General features: G+C 36.4%; 1 protein-coding gene across 1 annotated transcript; it reads left to right on the plus strand.

The window, feature by feature from the left end:
• Positions 1–313: 313 nt before the first annotated feature.
• Positions 314–13206, plus strand: LOC109080687 (myotubularin-related protein 12-like). Its single transcript, XM_042724508.1, has 16 exons — positions 314–607; positions 2987–3044; positions 3657–3796; positions 5340–5412; positions 5552–5688; positions 5780–5867; positions 6410–6533; positions 7042–7111; positions 7268–7365; positions 7728–7852; positions 7984–8062; positions 8165–8235; positions 8542–8711; positions 9231–9407; positions 9686–9844; positions 11083–13206. Exons 1-16 carry the CDS (start codon positions 539–541, stop codon positions 11671–11673), a joined length of 2229 nt encoding a protein of 742 aa, XP_042580442.1. The 5' UTR covers positions 314–538; the 3' UTR covers positions 11674–13206.
• The last annotated feature ends 556 nt before the right edge of the window (positions 13207–13762 follow it).

The following is a 13762-nucleotide window of genomic DNA, read 5'->3' on the forward strand; positions in this document are numbered from 1 at the left end:
TTAATTAATGTGCTTTGATAATTCACTGATTAAGAATTCAAGTCCAGTTATTTGTGCATGTTACTTCTAGATTGTCTCACAAGTGCTTGATTGTCTTTCCTATTGTTTATGCTAATAATGAACTACTTTAGTCTGTACACAAATAAGAAAATATATGTTAAATAAATTTAACTTGCAGTGCAGTTGTAGTCAGTATATAAACACAAGCCCCTTTTCGCTTCAGGGCGTAGGCTATTTTAATACGACTGTTTATGGGTTCGGCAATGAGGAAGCGCTTGTGATTGACAGCCGCGTCAACCAATGAGCGATAAGCGACTTGCGCTGACCAGCTCAGAAAATGGACAGTTTGTCCATAAAGAACCAATGACGTAGAACGGGCGCGGTCTGCTGTCAGAACAGGTTTGTCTTTCAACCAAAGGAAATCTCGCTGGAGAAAGAGAGGTGGAGAGAGAATCAGAGGGAGAGGAAAGTTCGCCAGCTCGAGCTCTCCCGGATTTCCACCTGACTGTTCGGGAAGCGGGACACTGGGACAGGCAAAATGTTGAGTTTGGGGAGCGGAGGAGCCAAGTCTACTAAACCGTCGTTTGTGTCTTATGTTACACCCGAGGTAAGCGAAAGCTTTCGTGTAAGCATTATAAGTTACTTGCGCTGTTTTCAAAACAACCCAGAAGAGTTTAAACCGCGGATAGTCATGCACTGGGCGGGGTTAGTAAGTCCCATGCTGATGTTGACATTGTCATTATCTACTAGTTCAAGTTTAGACAAATAAGTTAGGGAAATCTCAGTTTTGTGTGCGTTTCGTTCACATGGGGAAATGAATTCAAAGAGCAACAGTTATTTTTAATTCACTTAAGTTAACGTTACACCTCGAAGTTGAAAGTCTTCGGTTTGACGACTGAAATACAAGTTTGTTTTCTAGACTTGCCAGAAGTTTTCAACTTTACAATGTAAGTTAGTCTTCTTGGAGCGAGGTTGTAATCCAGGTTATTGAATGATTTTTCTGTTTATTGACACGAGTCATGAGTGCCTTCGCTTGCCTCTGACATGTGATATGTTTGAAGTCCATTCAACGTTATGCCTTAAAACTAAACTTACAACTAGTGTTGAAACAAGTGCGCGCTCGCGCGCGCGCGGATAGATGTCATGGGTTGTGTCATGACCCACTGATGGACAACAGAGTTCATGTTCTTATTGTTCATTAAAGAAAGCATGATGGAAATAATGGTAGTACTCATTATAGTAGAAACATGAATATGTAAACTACTGCTTTCCATTTTATTCAAGAGATTAGTGCATAAAAACATTACAAGACTAAAAAAAAAAAAAAAATCTTGTTTTAAACCTGCATGATTTTCCCTATTCTGTGGAGCACAAAATTATTCGTTCATTTTGTGTTAACGCCAAGGTCATGGGTTCGATTTCTAGGGAATGCATGAGCTGATGAAATGTAAAGCTTGAATGCAATTGAAGTCACTTTGGGGGGAAAAAAGCATCTGCCAAATACATAATGTAAGTGTTTTAGGCAGAATGACAGTTTCAGTCGCTGTTCAATTTTATTGTATTAAAAAAAAAAAAAGCAGTACAAATGAGTGATGATTGAGGCTGCGTAACATCTCCTCCAAGAAAGGAAGTTATACCGGGTTGGAACAACATGAGGGTGAATAAATTCTGATGAGCTATCCTGTTACATAAATGCAGGAAGATCTGTGGCCACCGTTGCATAAACTACTTAGACTAGTCCAAAAAGTTAGTCTAATTTTTTCTTGAGGAACTTTTTCAAGTCAGTTTGCATAAGTTGGTCAAGCCAGTTTTAAGACTCAGTCTTAACATAGTGTGTATGTTATGCAACTGGCCACTGGTCTTATGTGAAGAGTTCAGCTGATTCCCTCTCTGAAGATCCAAACCAGGGGGCTTGGTCGGATCTCACAGCACTCTCCCCTCATTTTTGTTGGCTTGATATTAGCGAAGACCCACTGTGATCCATATTTATGTCTGGCAAAATTTACATAAACGGAAAGACCATGTGTTTTTAATGTCTCTGGTTTCAAAAGCACATTTTAAGAGAATGTTTTCACCCCAAGGAAGTCATTAGGGAAAGGAGTGCCCCAAATACTTGGGTCTGTTTGTGAAGTTTTGGCTGTTGTGTTTTGCAGCTGGCCTTATGGTAGCCAGGATGCTTGATGACTTCCTGTCCTTTATTTATCCTGTTTGTTTCAACTGAACTCCTACAGTTTTTACACATTGCCATTAGTTTATTGATTTTGCTGTTTTATAAAACCTCTTTTATCTGTTTGAACCATTAACAAGAGGAGTAACCAGATTTAAATTTGGAAAGCATGTCTTATGGATATCACAGGGCCACTGCTAAAATTCATGGGGCCAGAGACAAAATTATTCTGGGTAGAGTGTCTTAGCCAGCTGAGATGTGGCATGATGTTTTTGGCATTATATATGCTATAGATTGGGTGACCATATGCGCCGTTCATACTTGACAAGTTCTGGCCAGGATTTTAATATTGCCTAAAACATCCAAAGCAGTTTGACCAATAACATGCAGGTATTGTACATAATCGACCAATCGTGGGACTGCAAGTGAGAAAGTGATATCTACAGGAAACGATCAAAGCAATGCAAATATGTGCACTTGTTTGTTCGTTGATTTGACTTGAAGCGTCGCTGCACACTGATCAAAAAAGACACCAAAGTAGGTGCGAAAGCGGTTCGAAAGCATAAGGAGCCCTCTGCTCTGCTCTCTATAGCTCTCATGAATGTCACACAATGATCAACCTGCACAGTGCAAACAGCCAAAACCTGGATATTTTCGGAAATATTAAAATCCTGGCTGGCACGTGTCCCATATGAATGGCGCATATGGCCACCCTAGCTATAGAGTACTTATGGAAATGTAATTTAGTAAGATACTTTATTAGATAATCAATCACATTTACAGTTTATATTATAATTTCATTGCTTCTGCCTTCTTAAGGAAATAAAATCGGAGAAAGACCCACCGAAGCAAGAAAAACATCCTGATTTGCTACCAGGTAAATAGGAAATCCCTTACACAATGTTTTGCTCTCTTAGGATTTTCTTAGTAATATTGTAAGTAAATCTAAAATGTATTGTGTGTCACCGGTCCCCTCGGTGTAATTTTCAATTCAGACTATAATAATTTTTCTCTAATCCAGAGGGTAGCTTCCAGAGATCTCTTCTAATGTAATCAGAGTGGTTTTGCAGATACAGAAAAGTGGGTAATATACTGTCCTCATTTGTAAGTCGCTTTGGATAAATGAATGACTGACTAAATGTAAATGTAAAACACAGACTGCATTTCTTTAAAGCTCTGCACAAAACAAAACTAATACCATGTCTACACCAGACGCGAGTGGCACGGCACGACTCAACAAAATACAATGAAACCCAATGTAATCAGTGATTCAGTCTACGCTAGATGTGCCAAATGACACAACAAAACAAATCCCTGAAAGTAAATCGATTCCGGTACTGTTTATGATGTACTGACACAAAGCTAAAATGATTTGCAGTGGATTTTTTGTCACATCAGGTATAGAAACGGTGTAACCTGGAACAACAGTCTGTGTTGTTGCCATTGTGTTTATTCAGACTAACTTGACTGTTATTCTGTTGCTCCTTAGGTGAAGTGGAGTTCTGTAGCGCCAACCCCATTCTCAAATACACTCAGGATGATCTCTCCCAGCGTGGTGTCTTTGGCACATTGTTCTGCACCAATTTTCGTGTTACATTCATTAGTGATGAGAAACCACAGGAGAAGACGGTAAGGATTGGTTACAGGACTCAACAAACCCTTCTCTTCTGACACAGTCTCAAGAGAATCTGTATTCTGTATGCAAATTTGATTCATATGAAAATGTAAGATAAAAAAAAAATAAAGCATGAAGGTCCACCTCTAAACCTCTCCCTCAGTGGAGTGTAAGCAAGTCGTACAAACACATACTGACATTACCAATTTGCCACGAATTCACGGAAGCATGGACCAAAATAATAAAAATATTATGAACACTGTATTCCATAACAATGGCCTTATGTTACATCAACAATACTGTCACCTAAGAAGCCATCTATCGTTTGCAATTTAACCGACCATAGAACCACAGTGTTTCTTTAAAAACATCATGTACTTCCTGTATGTAGACTGCAGCATTCTTGTACATGTAGTGTGGTTTGAAGAGAAGATAACGTGTGAGCTAGATGTTCATACAGTTGTCTATATTAATGATAAGAATGCTATTAATTAGGGTTGTTTATCAATAATTTTTTTAATTATTTTTTATTAAATGTGTCCTGTTTGTAAAGCTCATTACTCATTCTGCAGGCATGACCGAATGTGCAATTTTTTTTTTAACTTGTTGGTTTTATTTATGTTAAATGAACACATTAAATTGACAGCCCTGCTATAAATCCAAAACAGTTTTGTAGATCGTGAATTACTGAGTTGAATTATTTACTACTAAGTTGAGTCACTGCATTAGAAATCAGCATATTTGGGTAAATGGCAGTGTACAGGAAGAGTTTGTCCAATCAAATAAACACTGCTGAACTAAGTTTTCTTGTTTGTTAGTCAGGTTTGGATAAACATTTCAGCTAATAAAAAAAAAAGTACAAATTTAAATATAGTAAATAGAAGAAGTGTGAATACAGTCCATTTTTGTTGGCCTTGAATCATTGGGAGTTGGACTAAAAAAGCTTTGCCGGACTGCATGCTCTGTGACCTTGCATGAGGAACTGTGCTTCGAGTTCTCTCACTTTAGCTGCCATTTCAGGAACTTGAGTGCCTGACTCACTGGCAGTGAAATTCTGGTGGGAAACTTACAGCAGCCTCAAATGGTCATGTATTCATGAAGTGCCAGGTACTCTTGGTTTCAGATATTTTTTTTTTTGGCTTGTTAAGACCAGTAAACCGACTAAGATCAGTATACAAATGTTACTAATCTAATCAGTGGTCTTAAAAAGCTGCAGAACGTGTTGTTGCTGAAAGCTACATTTGGTCAGATGTTAGTGTTAGTTGGTATGAAGATGTTTCATAGGCTACTTTCAGACTTTTATTTGATGGTGGTTGACAGGGACTGACGTGTGTTTCACGCTTGATTTCACAAACAAAGTTTTGTGTGAAAGTTTGATACAGCACACTGAACAAGGTAACAGCGTCTGGCGTTCCTGTTAGTTATGGTGTGCCGTGTAAAAACGCACCTTTCATAGATGACGTTAATCGCTGTCATTCATAAGCATTGCTTACTTTGGTATTGTCTGCATTGAGAGAGCACACTAAGAGGTGGTTGTGTCACTTACTTTTGTTCCAGGACAAGACCTTTAAGAACAAACTCTATGGAGAAAATGACATTCCATTAATGTGCGTGGATCACATCTATGGTGGTAATAATTGTTTTTACTTTTTAGAATTATTAATGAATGTAGATCTGTACATTTATTTAAAAAAATACCAATGAGATTTTTCTTGGTAAAGCTTTTTGGTTTGAATGTAATTCTGAGGAACATTTCATTTCTTTCAAAGTTTATGATGAAAAGAGAAAACTGATAACAGGAGGCCTTGTGAAGAACAAATATCCATCCAAAATGATCATTCACTGTAAAGACCTACGAGTCTTTCAATTCAGTCTAACATTCAGCAAGGAGGAAGATGCCAAAAAGGTAATTTGTTTGACATCAGGAATTAAATGTTTATGTGCATTTTAAAGAGGGTTTCACATCCCCTTGGGCATTTGTTTGTTTGCTTTTTCAGATCTTTCAGGGTATTGCTCACCATTGTTTGGAGGAGAAATCTCTGAAGTGTGTCTTTGCCTTTTCTTATATGGGGACACCAAGCCCAGGTACAGATTTATCTTTTTGTAGAGGCTTTCATTGATGATGTTACTCTTCAGTTTCACTTGTTGATGTCTGACTGATTACTTCAATCTTATGTTTTTGATGTGTACATTTAAGTGCTTTTGAAACAAAATGCCTCCAAATACAGCAGCACACGAAACCAGTAATTCTTCAAACACATGTAACTGCTTATACAACATGAGGAAAAACATCACCTTGAGAAGTTCATGAAGTTGCACTTATGCAGAACATCTGAAATACAGCTCTGGTCTTGTAGCACCAGCTGCTAAATCCTCTGCTAAAGTCTGTGCAACAGGAATTTCTTTGAGAAACTTTCTTTATAGACATTGTAATGTAATTTATTCCTGCAAATCTGAATGTTCAATAGCTATTACTCCAGGCTTCAGTGTCACACGATGCTTCAGAAATCATTCTAATATGCCGATATGCTTTTTGAGAATAAATTTTTATTATTATCAGCTAGGGTTTGTTGAGCCTCATTAGTCAACTTTGAAAGAATTACAAAAGATGTATTTTGTATCTGCAGAAATGCAGTGGAAACAGGAGACAGTTATGTTTGACTCACCAGAGGACTGGACCCAGGAAATGAAACGGACAAAAGCGAACTGTAGATTAGTCACTGAAAACGAGAACTTTGAACTCTCTCAAAGGTACTTTTTGCAGCAGTTGTTGTCTGTGGAATGTCTGATAAATGTTACTAATGTTTGATTTATAAGGTACATGTTCAGGAACAGGATGTAATCTAATCTGTGTTTATATGTGCTACTGACCCAGATGGATATAAAAATCTATCCTACACGTTTACATTTGGGTAGTTCACCAAAAAAAAAAAAAAATATATATATATATATATATATATATATATATATTTTAGGTGATGGAACTACTCACTATTACACTTTAACCACCTTTTAGCAGTTAAATAGTCATTATATATATGTGTGTGTGTGTGTTAGTGTGTGTGCGCGCACATTTTTAAAAGAGCAAATATTTAATGTAGTCTCAATTATTATAAGGTAAAATGCATGCATAACAATTATATAAAATAATAGTATTAATAGTAATAATATAAGAAATAGTTGCAAAACTTTTTTTCTATAGCATGTCATACATTGTGAAATAAATGTATCTAACAAAAACACTACTCTGACATTTTAGGTTACCGAAGTACTTTGTCATCCCATTAACAATAGGGGATTTATTCAGCTACCAAGGAAAGGGATTACCAGTGAGTTAAGAACCTTATATAAGATCTAAGCATTTAAATCATTTTTATGAATGTTGTCATAATGTTTGTTATTATAATGTTGGAATTTGTATACAAATTGCAAATTTGTATAGCTGATTGTAACTGAAGTTGGATGTCTGTTATTTTTCTTTTTAGATTTGGTGTTGGTCTCATTACAGCGGTTGTGCTCTCTTCAAAGCGTCTTTCCCGCCTGTGACACAGGAAGATGGGGATTTCCAAAAGCACTTGGACACGTAAAAGAACATACTGACTCTGTTTATTATACTGTTTATTTATCCCATGAGATCGGACACTCCACTGCGATGCCCTCATGGATATTTGTGCCCTGGGTTTCTGTGTTTTTACGTTCTGACACTCAAGGGCACTGTTTTTTATCAAAGAACAACATGGCAGTATGTTATCTAGTAGTGTGCTAGACACCATTAGCATGAACCAATATACTTTCTTTGTGTTTTTCTGCTCTCTGATCAGCTGAAGGGCCAAAATGATTGTGTAATATGGTGTCCACAGCAAAAACAAGCCAAAACTGTCAATAGTATTGACTGTCAATAGTACCTTCACATTGACAAGCATTTTTTTTTTCTTTTTTTTTCAGAATGATAAATGCAGTTGCACATAATCACCTTTACTCTGTAAAAACAGAGGACCTCTCAGAATCACTTCCTAATATCCAAGACATCCAGCAATCATATAACAAGTTCAAACAATTCTTTCTTATCGGTGAGTATAAACACATCTCTTTCACAGGAAAAGGTGGGAAAAAAAATCCTCAAATATTAAATGAAAGCATGGATATTTTGTTTGCAATCACTGTTTAATGTTTTTTTTTTTGTTTGTTTTTTTTGTCTTAGAAAATTCAACCGATTTTTGGTTGTCAGATGTGAAATGGTTCTCTTCCCTTGAAAGCTCGGGATGGCTAGACATTATTAGGTCAGCTTGCATTAATAAAACACTACCATTTGCATTCCTGTTCATAATCATTAATTAGATTCTATGAAACTATAATCTAGCTGCATTTAATGTCCTCAACAGACAATGTCTCCAAAAAGCAGTAGAAGTGGTTGAATGTCTCGAAAAGGACAACACAAATGTTCTTATAACAGGTAGGTCAAGCATGTTTCAAATAAATTCGACTTTCCAAAGAATCTGGTCCATTCAAAACATTGTTTTGTTTGTTCGAGTGGTTCAACATGTTAGTTTCTGGGTTAACCAATAGTGTGAGTTTGGGATAGGACCACACCTGTTTGTCCAGGGATGGTAGGAGTGTCTGAGAGAACTGCATTTCTTCTTGGTGCATAAATTGCACACCTTACCTTTAAAAATGAAGTACTTTTAAAACTTGACAGATCTATCCCTTTGACTTTGAGATCGTATCCCTGATGTTTTGTTTTGATATTGATTGATTGCAGAGGAAGAGGGAACAGATCTGTGCTGTGTGATCTCCAGTCTGGCTCAGATAATGCTGGACCCTTATTACAGAACACTGATGGGTTTCCAGAGTCTAGTGCAGAAGGAGTGGGTGGCTGGTTGCCATGCCTTCCTGGATCGATGTAATCACCTCCATCAGAAAGACAAGGAGGTAATTATTGCATGCTCATTCTTGCCTGTTTCTTCAGATGCTTAGTGGAAAGTTACTGTTTTCTATTTTTCCATTTTCATTATTCTTAACATCTGAGAATTACAGGCTATTCTGCAGCCAGAAAAAGCAACCTGCAAACCTGTCTTTTATCAGGTTGTAAAATCATGTCCTGGAACACGTTTGTCTAGAATAACTGATTCTGATTGGTCAGTTGTGGCATTCAGATATTTTGATTGAAGGTTATTGAACTCTGACTATTCATTTCAGATAATCTTCTGCAGTACTCTCATGTTTTTCATTGCACGCTGTCTCTTTCTTTTCATATAATAATACAATTTCACCTAAAAGCAATGTCTGTTTATTTACCCCTTGTGTTTTGTAAAATGGAGAATTATTGCAAAATAAACCCCTTCAACATGATACTGACCATCTTATTGTGTGATTTAACGATGTCCGACATATCATGAGACATTCTCATCCTCATTGTCTTTTAAATTTGATTCTTGTTTCTCAATATAGTGTCATTCTCCAGTCTTCCTCCTGTTCCTGGAGTGCGTGTGGCAGCTTGTTCACCAGCACAGCCCGGCCTTCCAGTTCTCCGAGACTTACCTAACAGTGCTGTCCGACAGTGTTCACGTGCCAGTCTTTAGCACCTTCCTGTTTAACTCTTCCCATCACAGAGAAAGTGTTATGAAGGTAGAAATTATATATTTCATTTAAAGCTCTCTTGTGATTGCACCTTAGAGTTAGTTTGCTACATTGTTTTGAAGATTGCTTTTTGAGTACTGCATTCACCATTCTGCATTTTGAACAGTGTTAGAGGCCTTTATAGAAGTACAGTGGTTAACAAGAAAACAGTCAGCCCTCTGTAATGCTGTTATTAGTCTACATGTTCTCTAAAGATGGTGCCCGTTGCCTCCCTGACACAGTCGGCACGCCTCCTGCTAACTGCCCGTTCTTGATTGTCTTGGCAGGCAGAGTCACCGCTTGCACAAAGCGGCCCATTGAGCTGCCCTACAGTGTGGGACTGGTCTGTGCAGTTTGACAGCAAGGCCCAGAATTTCTTCTTTAACCCCTTGTATTTAGAAAAGGTGAAACATGACCGAGCTGTACGCAAACCTCACAAGCCTAAGGTGAGAGAGTGAAATGCCCCTATATTTAATAATTTAGGGAAAGATGTTGAAGAATGTCTTCCTTAAAGGGTCATGATCTGTGTTTGTTTACTGCTAAATTGTGTCATATTTAGAAATAAGTTCAGCATGTATGCATCATGCAGTATATTATTAATGGAAATAAATTTGTACATTTAGGTTTTGTAGCATAATATTTAAAATGCAGATATATCTGATATCATGTGAAGCATGATGATTGATGTTTCAATAAGGTGTCATCAAATCAATGAATGCATAAATGCATGTTTACAATTACCTGAATAATGACTAAGAAATCAATGACAGAATCCCAGTCAGAGACACATAGCTGAATTACAATATGTAATCTGAATTATTTGCAACCTGCATTGTAAAATAAAACAAAATAATAATAATAATAATAATACACTTTTATATTTTTAAATATTGAAAAAAGTCATTATTAGCAAGATTTTTTATCATATGAATCCATGAATCCATGTCTTGGATATTTCTATGATCCATTCATTACTGATGGACAAAAATCAAGTGACACTATAATTTATTTTTTCTATCTTATTGTTTGATAACTTGAATATGTCACAATAGGGATAAATGTTTTTGCAATTTCTATTTCATGCTGAATTTAAATTAAATGTAAAAAACCCGCCAAATTCTTCTGTAACTTATAGAAGCCCGTTTCCACCACTGAAAAAAAAATTGCAACATTTTATCTCACAATTCTGACTTTTTTTCTTGTAATTGAGAGTTTATATCTCACTCTTCTGACTTTATAACTCGCAATTGCAAGTTCATATCATGTAATTCTGAGAAAAAAGGTCAGAATTGCGAGTTTGTGTTATGCAGTTCTGAGAAAAAATGTCTTCTTTTTTTTATTCAGTGGCAGAAACCGGCTTCCATATTAACCTCTTGCTACAAAATATGAAAAAACCTGTATTTGTTACCATGCAAATCTATAGATTTACTGTTCAGAAATAATAAATCTCACAAATTTTGGTCTTCCGATAAAACCTTTATAAGAGCGTAGCTGTTTGGTAAACTTGTTGAGATGTAGTGACGTCTGTATTCAGGAGGAAAATGAAGGTGAGGGAGACACCATACCCAATCTTGCCCTACTTTTGCTTGTCTGACTGTGCTGTTTATATTGAATCATTTCTAAGTTGAGTTCATTCTGTGCATTAATATGTAATATTTACATTGTTTTTATTTCAAATCTCTAGCACCAAAGAAATTTATCCTTACCCAGTTCAGCTTTCAAAACCCCACCAAAGAAAGGTTTCTTTAAGGACGAGACGGACAGCCTTAAAAAGATGCTACGAGTGAAGCGTCTCAGTCGCTGGAGGGGCTCTCCTGACGCCCCCGCTGCCACCACCCGGGAGTTCTTCGAGTCCTGGCAGCACCGTCCTCTGGACTATCACGGCCTCCTGCTCCCCTGTCTGGATGGACCGGCTGTCCATATCTGGATGCAGCGCTACCTGCGCTGGATACCTGAGGTGTACATCCTGGGCGGAGGCTCCGTGGCCGTCATGACCAAGCTTATGGAACTTCTAAGTCAGGTGCAGGATCTGAAGCGTGTGCTGGAGCAAAGAGACTCATCACAAGCTGCTAAACTTGATCACCGTCCATACTTTCAGCACCGGCTGCTCTCGTTCGACTCCTCAGGACGATTGTCTTCCTCCTTTCCCTTCGCTTACACCTGCTACCGATCTTTCAAGCCCATCATTCCTACAGGTCTGATGCAAAGCCTTATGGTAACTGATAGCCTAGCCAGTCAGGAGGATGAGGCCAGTTCGGTTGTGAGTTTTGTTTAACAGAGAGTCTTTTTTCAGCCATATTTTAAATATTTGTCCATTTATAATTATAATATAATATTAGGAGGTAAATACGGGATTATAGTGGCCTTGTCAGATTCAGATTAGGTGCTTAAAGTGCCTTTGGTGCTAAAGCGGGTCCTTTTGGAAAGTAAAACAGGCTTTTGTCAAACCACATGTGCCCTACTGTATCAAAAAAATAATAATATGAGCCTTCGGACAGGATGTAAGCTCTTTTATTTTTGATGTTCTTCACGGAACAATACCTAGAATTGTTCTCTTGCTCATCACAAAACAGGAACAGGATATAGCCCTGAGCTTCCAGCCTTTCCACAGTGCAGTGTTACATAAAATTATTACCAAGTAACATTCCAAACAGTGTTCCATTCCAGTGGTCTATGAATGGATGACAATAGAAATCATTATAAGAGTTACAAACACTTTCTAAGACTTCCACACTTTTCTGACTCCTCACATATTACTCTACTCAGTGGTTTGTACAGGCCACATGTTTTCTGTAGCTAAAGAAAGTTAGCCAAGGAAAATAGTGTGGAGCCGTCTACTGGTATATTATTGTTACTGCTGCATTTAAAATGTATTGAAGATTAGATTTTACTGGGTCAACCTTTGGATTAATAAATGTTTTTTTTTTCTTAAGAAAATATAAGAAAACCGGAATTATGGAACAATACATGATCAGCTGACTCAAAGTTTCAGTGCTTTGTTGCATAATCTACATTGTGTGGCTCTTAGCCATCCAGTGATAAGCTGGCTCTTATTTTAGTAGTACATTAAGACACAACGATTTAAAAAAGTACACAAAGCTGATTATTAATAGTATCACAATTTATTAATACTTACCACAACAAGATTCAACTGCCCAATTTTATTTATATATATATATATATATAATGGGAAATCATAGTAAACTGCAAGCCTCTGAAAATATAATTATTTAAAAATAAGCTAATGTAATACTGTATCTGCATTTGTGCACATTTTTTGTATTTTCCTTTCTGAAGTGCCTGCAGGACTACTGCCACAAATCAACAGGCTCTTCATTTTTAAAAAATGTGTTGTTCAAATTATGTTTTCAGCATTTGAAATTTAATGAAACTGATGTAAGCTCTGAACTGTTATTTGCTGGTAAATGTGTGGAGAAAGCAGTTTCCTGAGCATTTTGTTTTTGTTTACATCTTTTTCACCCTTGTTTTGCACTACGGCTCCTTGCCAGTCAATCACTGTTACTTGAACAGTCAGCTGTAAATCTGATTCTGTTCACTTCAGTTCAGTTCAGCACTTCTCTTGTGTATGGAAAGTGATTGCAAGCTGGATTTGAAACTTATTACTGAACTTAATACTGTACAATTGTTTTGTATTTTTCTATAACCAACTTTTAATGTTCACATTATCAGAGTTTGGCCTTGAAATATATGAAGTATGTCAGATTGCTTTATGTTGGACCATTGACTTAAAAATTATAATTTTCATGTAAAAGAAGCATTAAACACTTTTATATATTCACTTGAGAAATATGTCACTCGCACTTTTTGTCTACATGCTTTGCAGTCATGTTCGATTCTTATTACAAGTAATCTAACAAGCAATAATTTTAGATCAAACACCATAACTTTTAAAGGTTATAGTTCTGACACACACACACACACACACATACACACATATATATTATTATATATATATCTCTCTTTAGAATATTTTAGATATTTTATATGATAGTTATTCTTTGTCCACTGATTCTCTTGAAAGTGCTGTAATAGTACAACTTTCCCTAAAGTGCAAAAATGTAAATTAATAATATAATATATTTATGGCACCACCTGAAGTCTGTCACAAAATCTAGTGTGATACCCAGCTATCTTAGTATCACTGAGACATTCTTAGAATTTATTAGTATTTTTATTTTATTTTTTTGTTAAAGTTTAGTAGCTAGTAATTTCTGTCATTGCTCTGTGTTTTTGTTATTTCTATTCTTTTTTATTATTATTATTGTGTATATAGTTTTTATTTAATGTATTTTTTATATATATATAGTTTATTTTATTTCAAGTAAACAAAATGTTTTAATGGT

Source organism: Cyprinus carpio, chromosome B5 (genome assembly GCF_018340385.1).
Source record: "Cyprinus carpio isolate SPL01 chromosome B5, ASM1834038v1, whole genome shotgun sequence".
Lineage (NCBI taxonomy): Eukaryota > Metazoa > Chordata > Actinopteri > Cypriniformes > Cyprinidae > Cyprinus > Cyprinus carpio.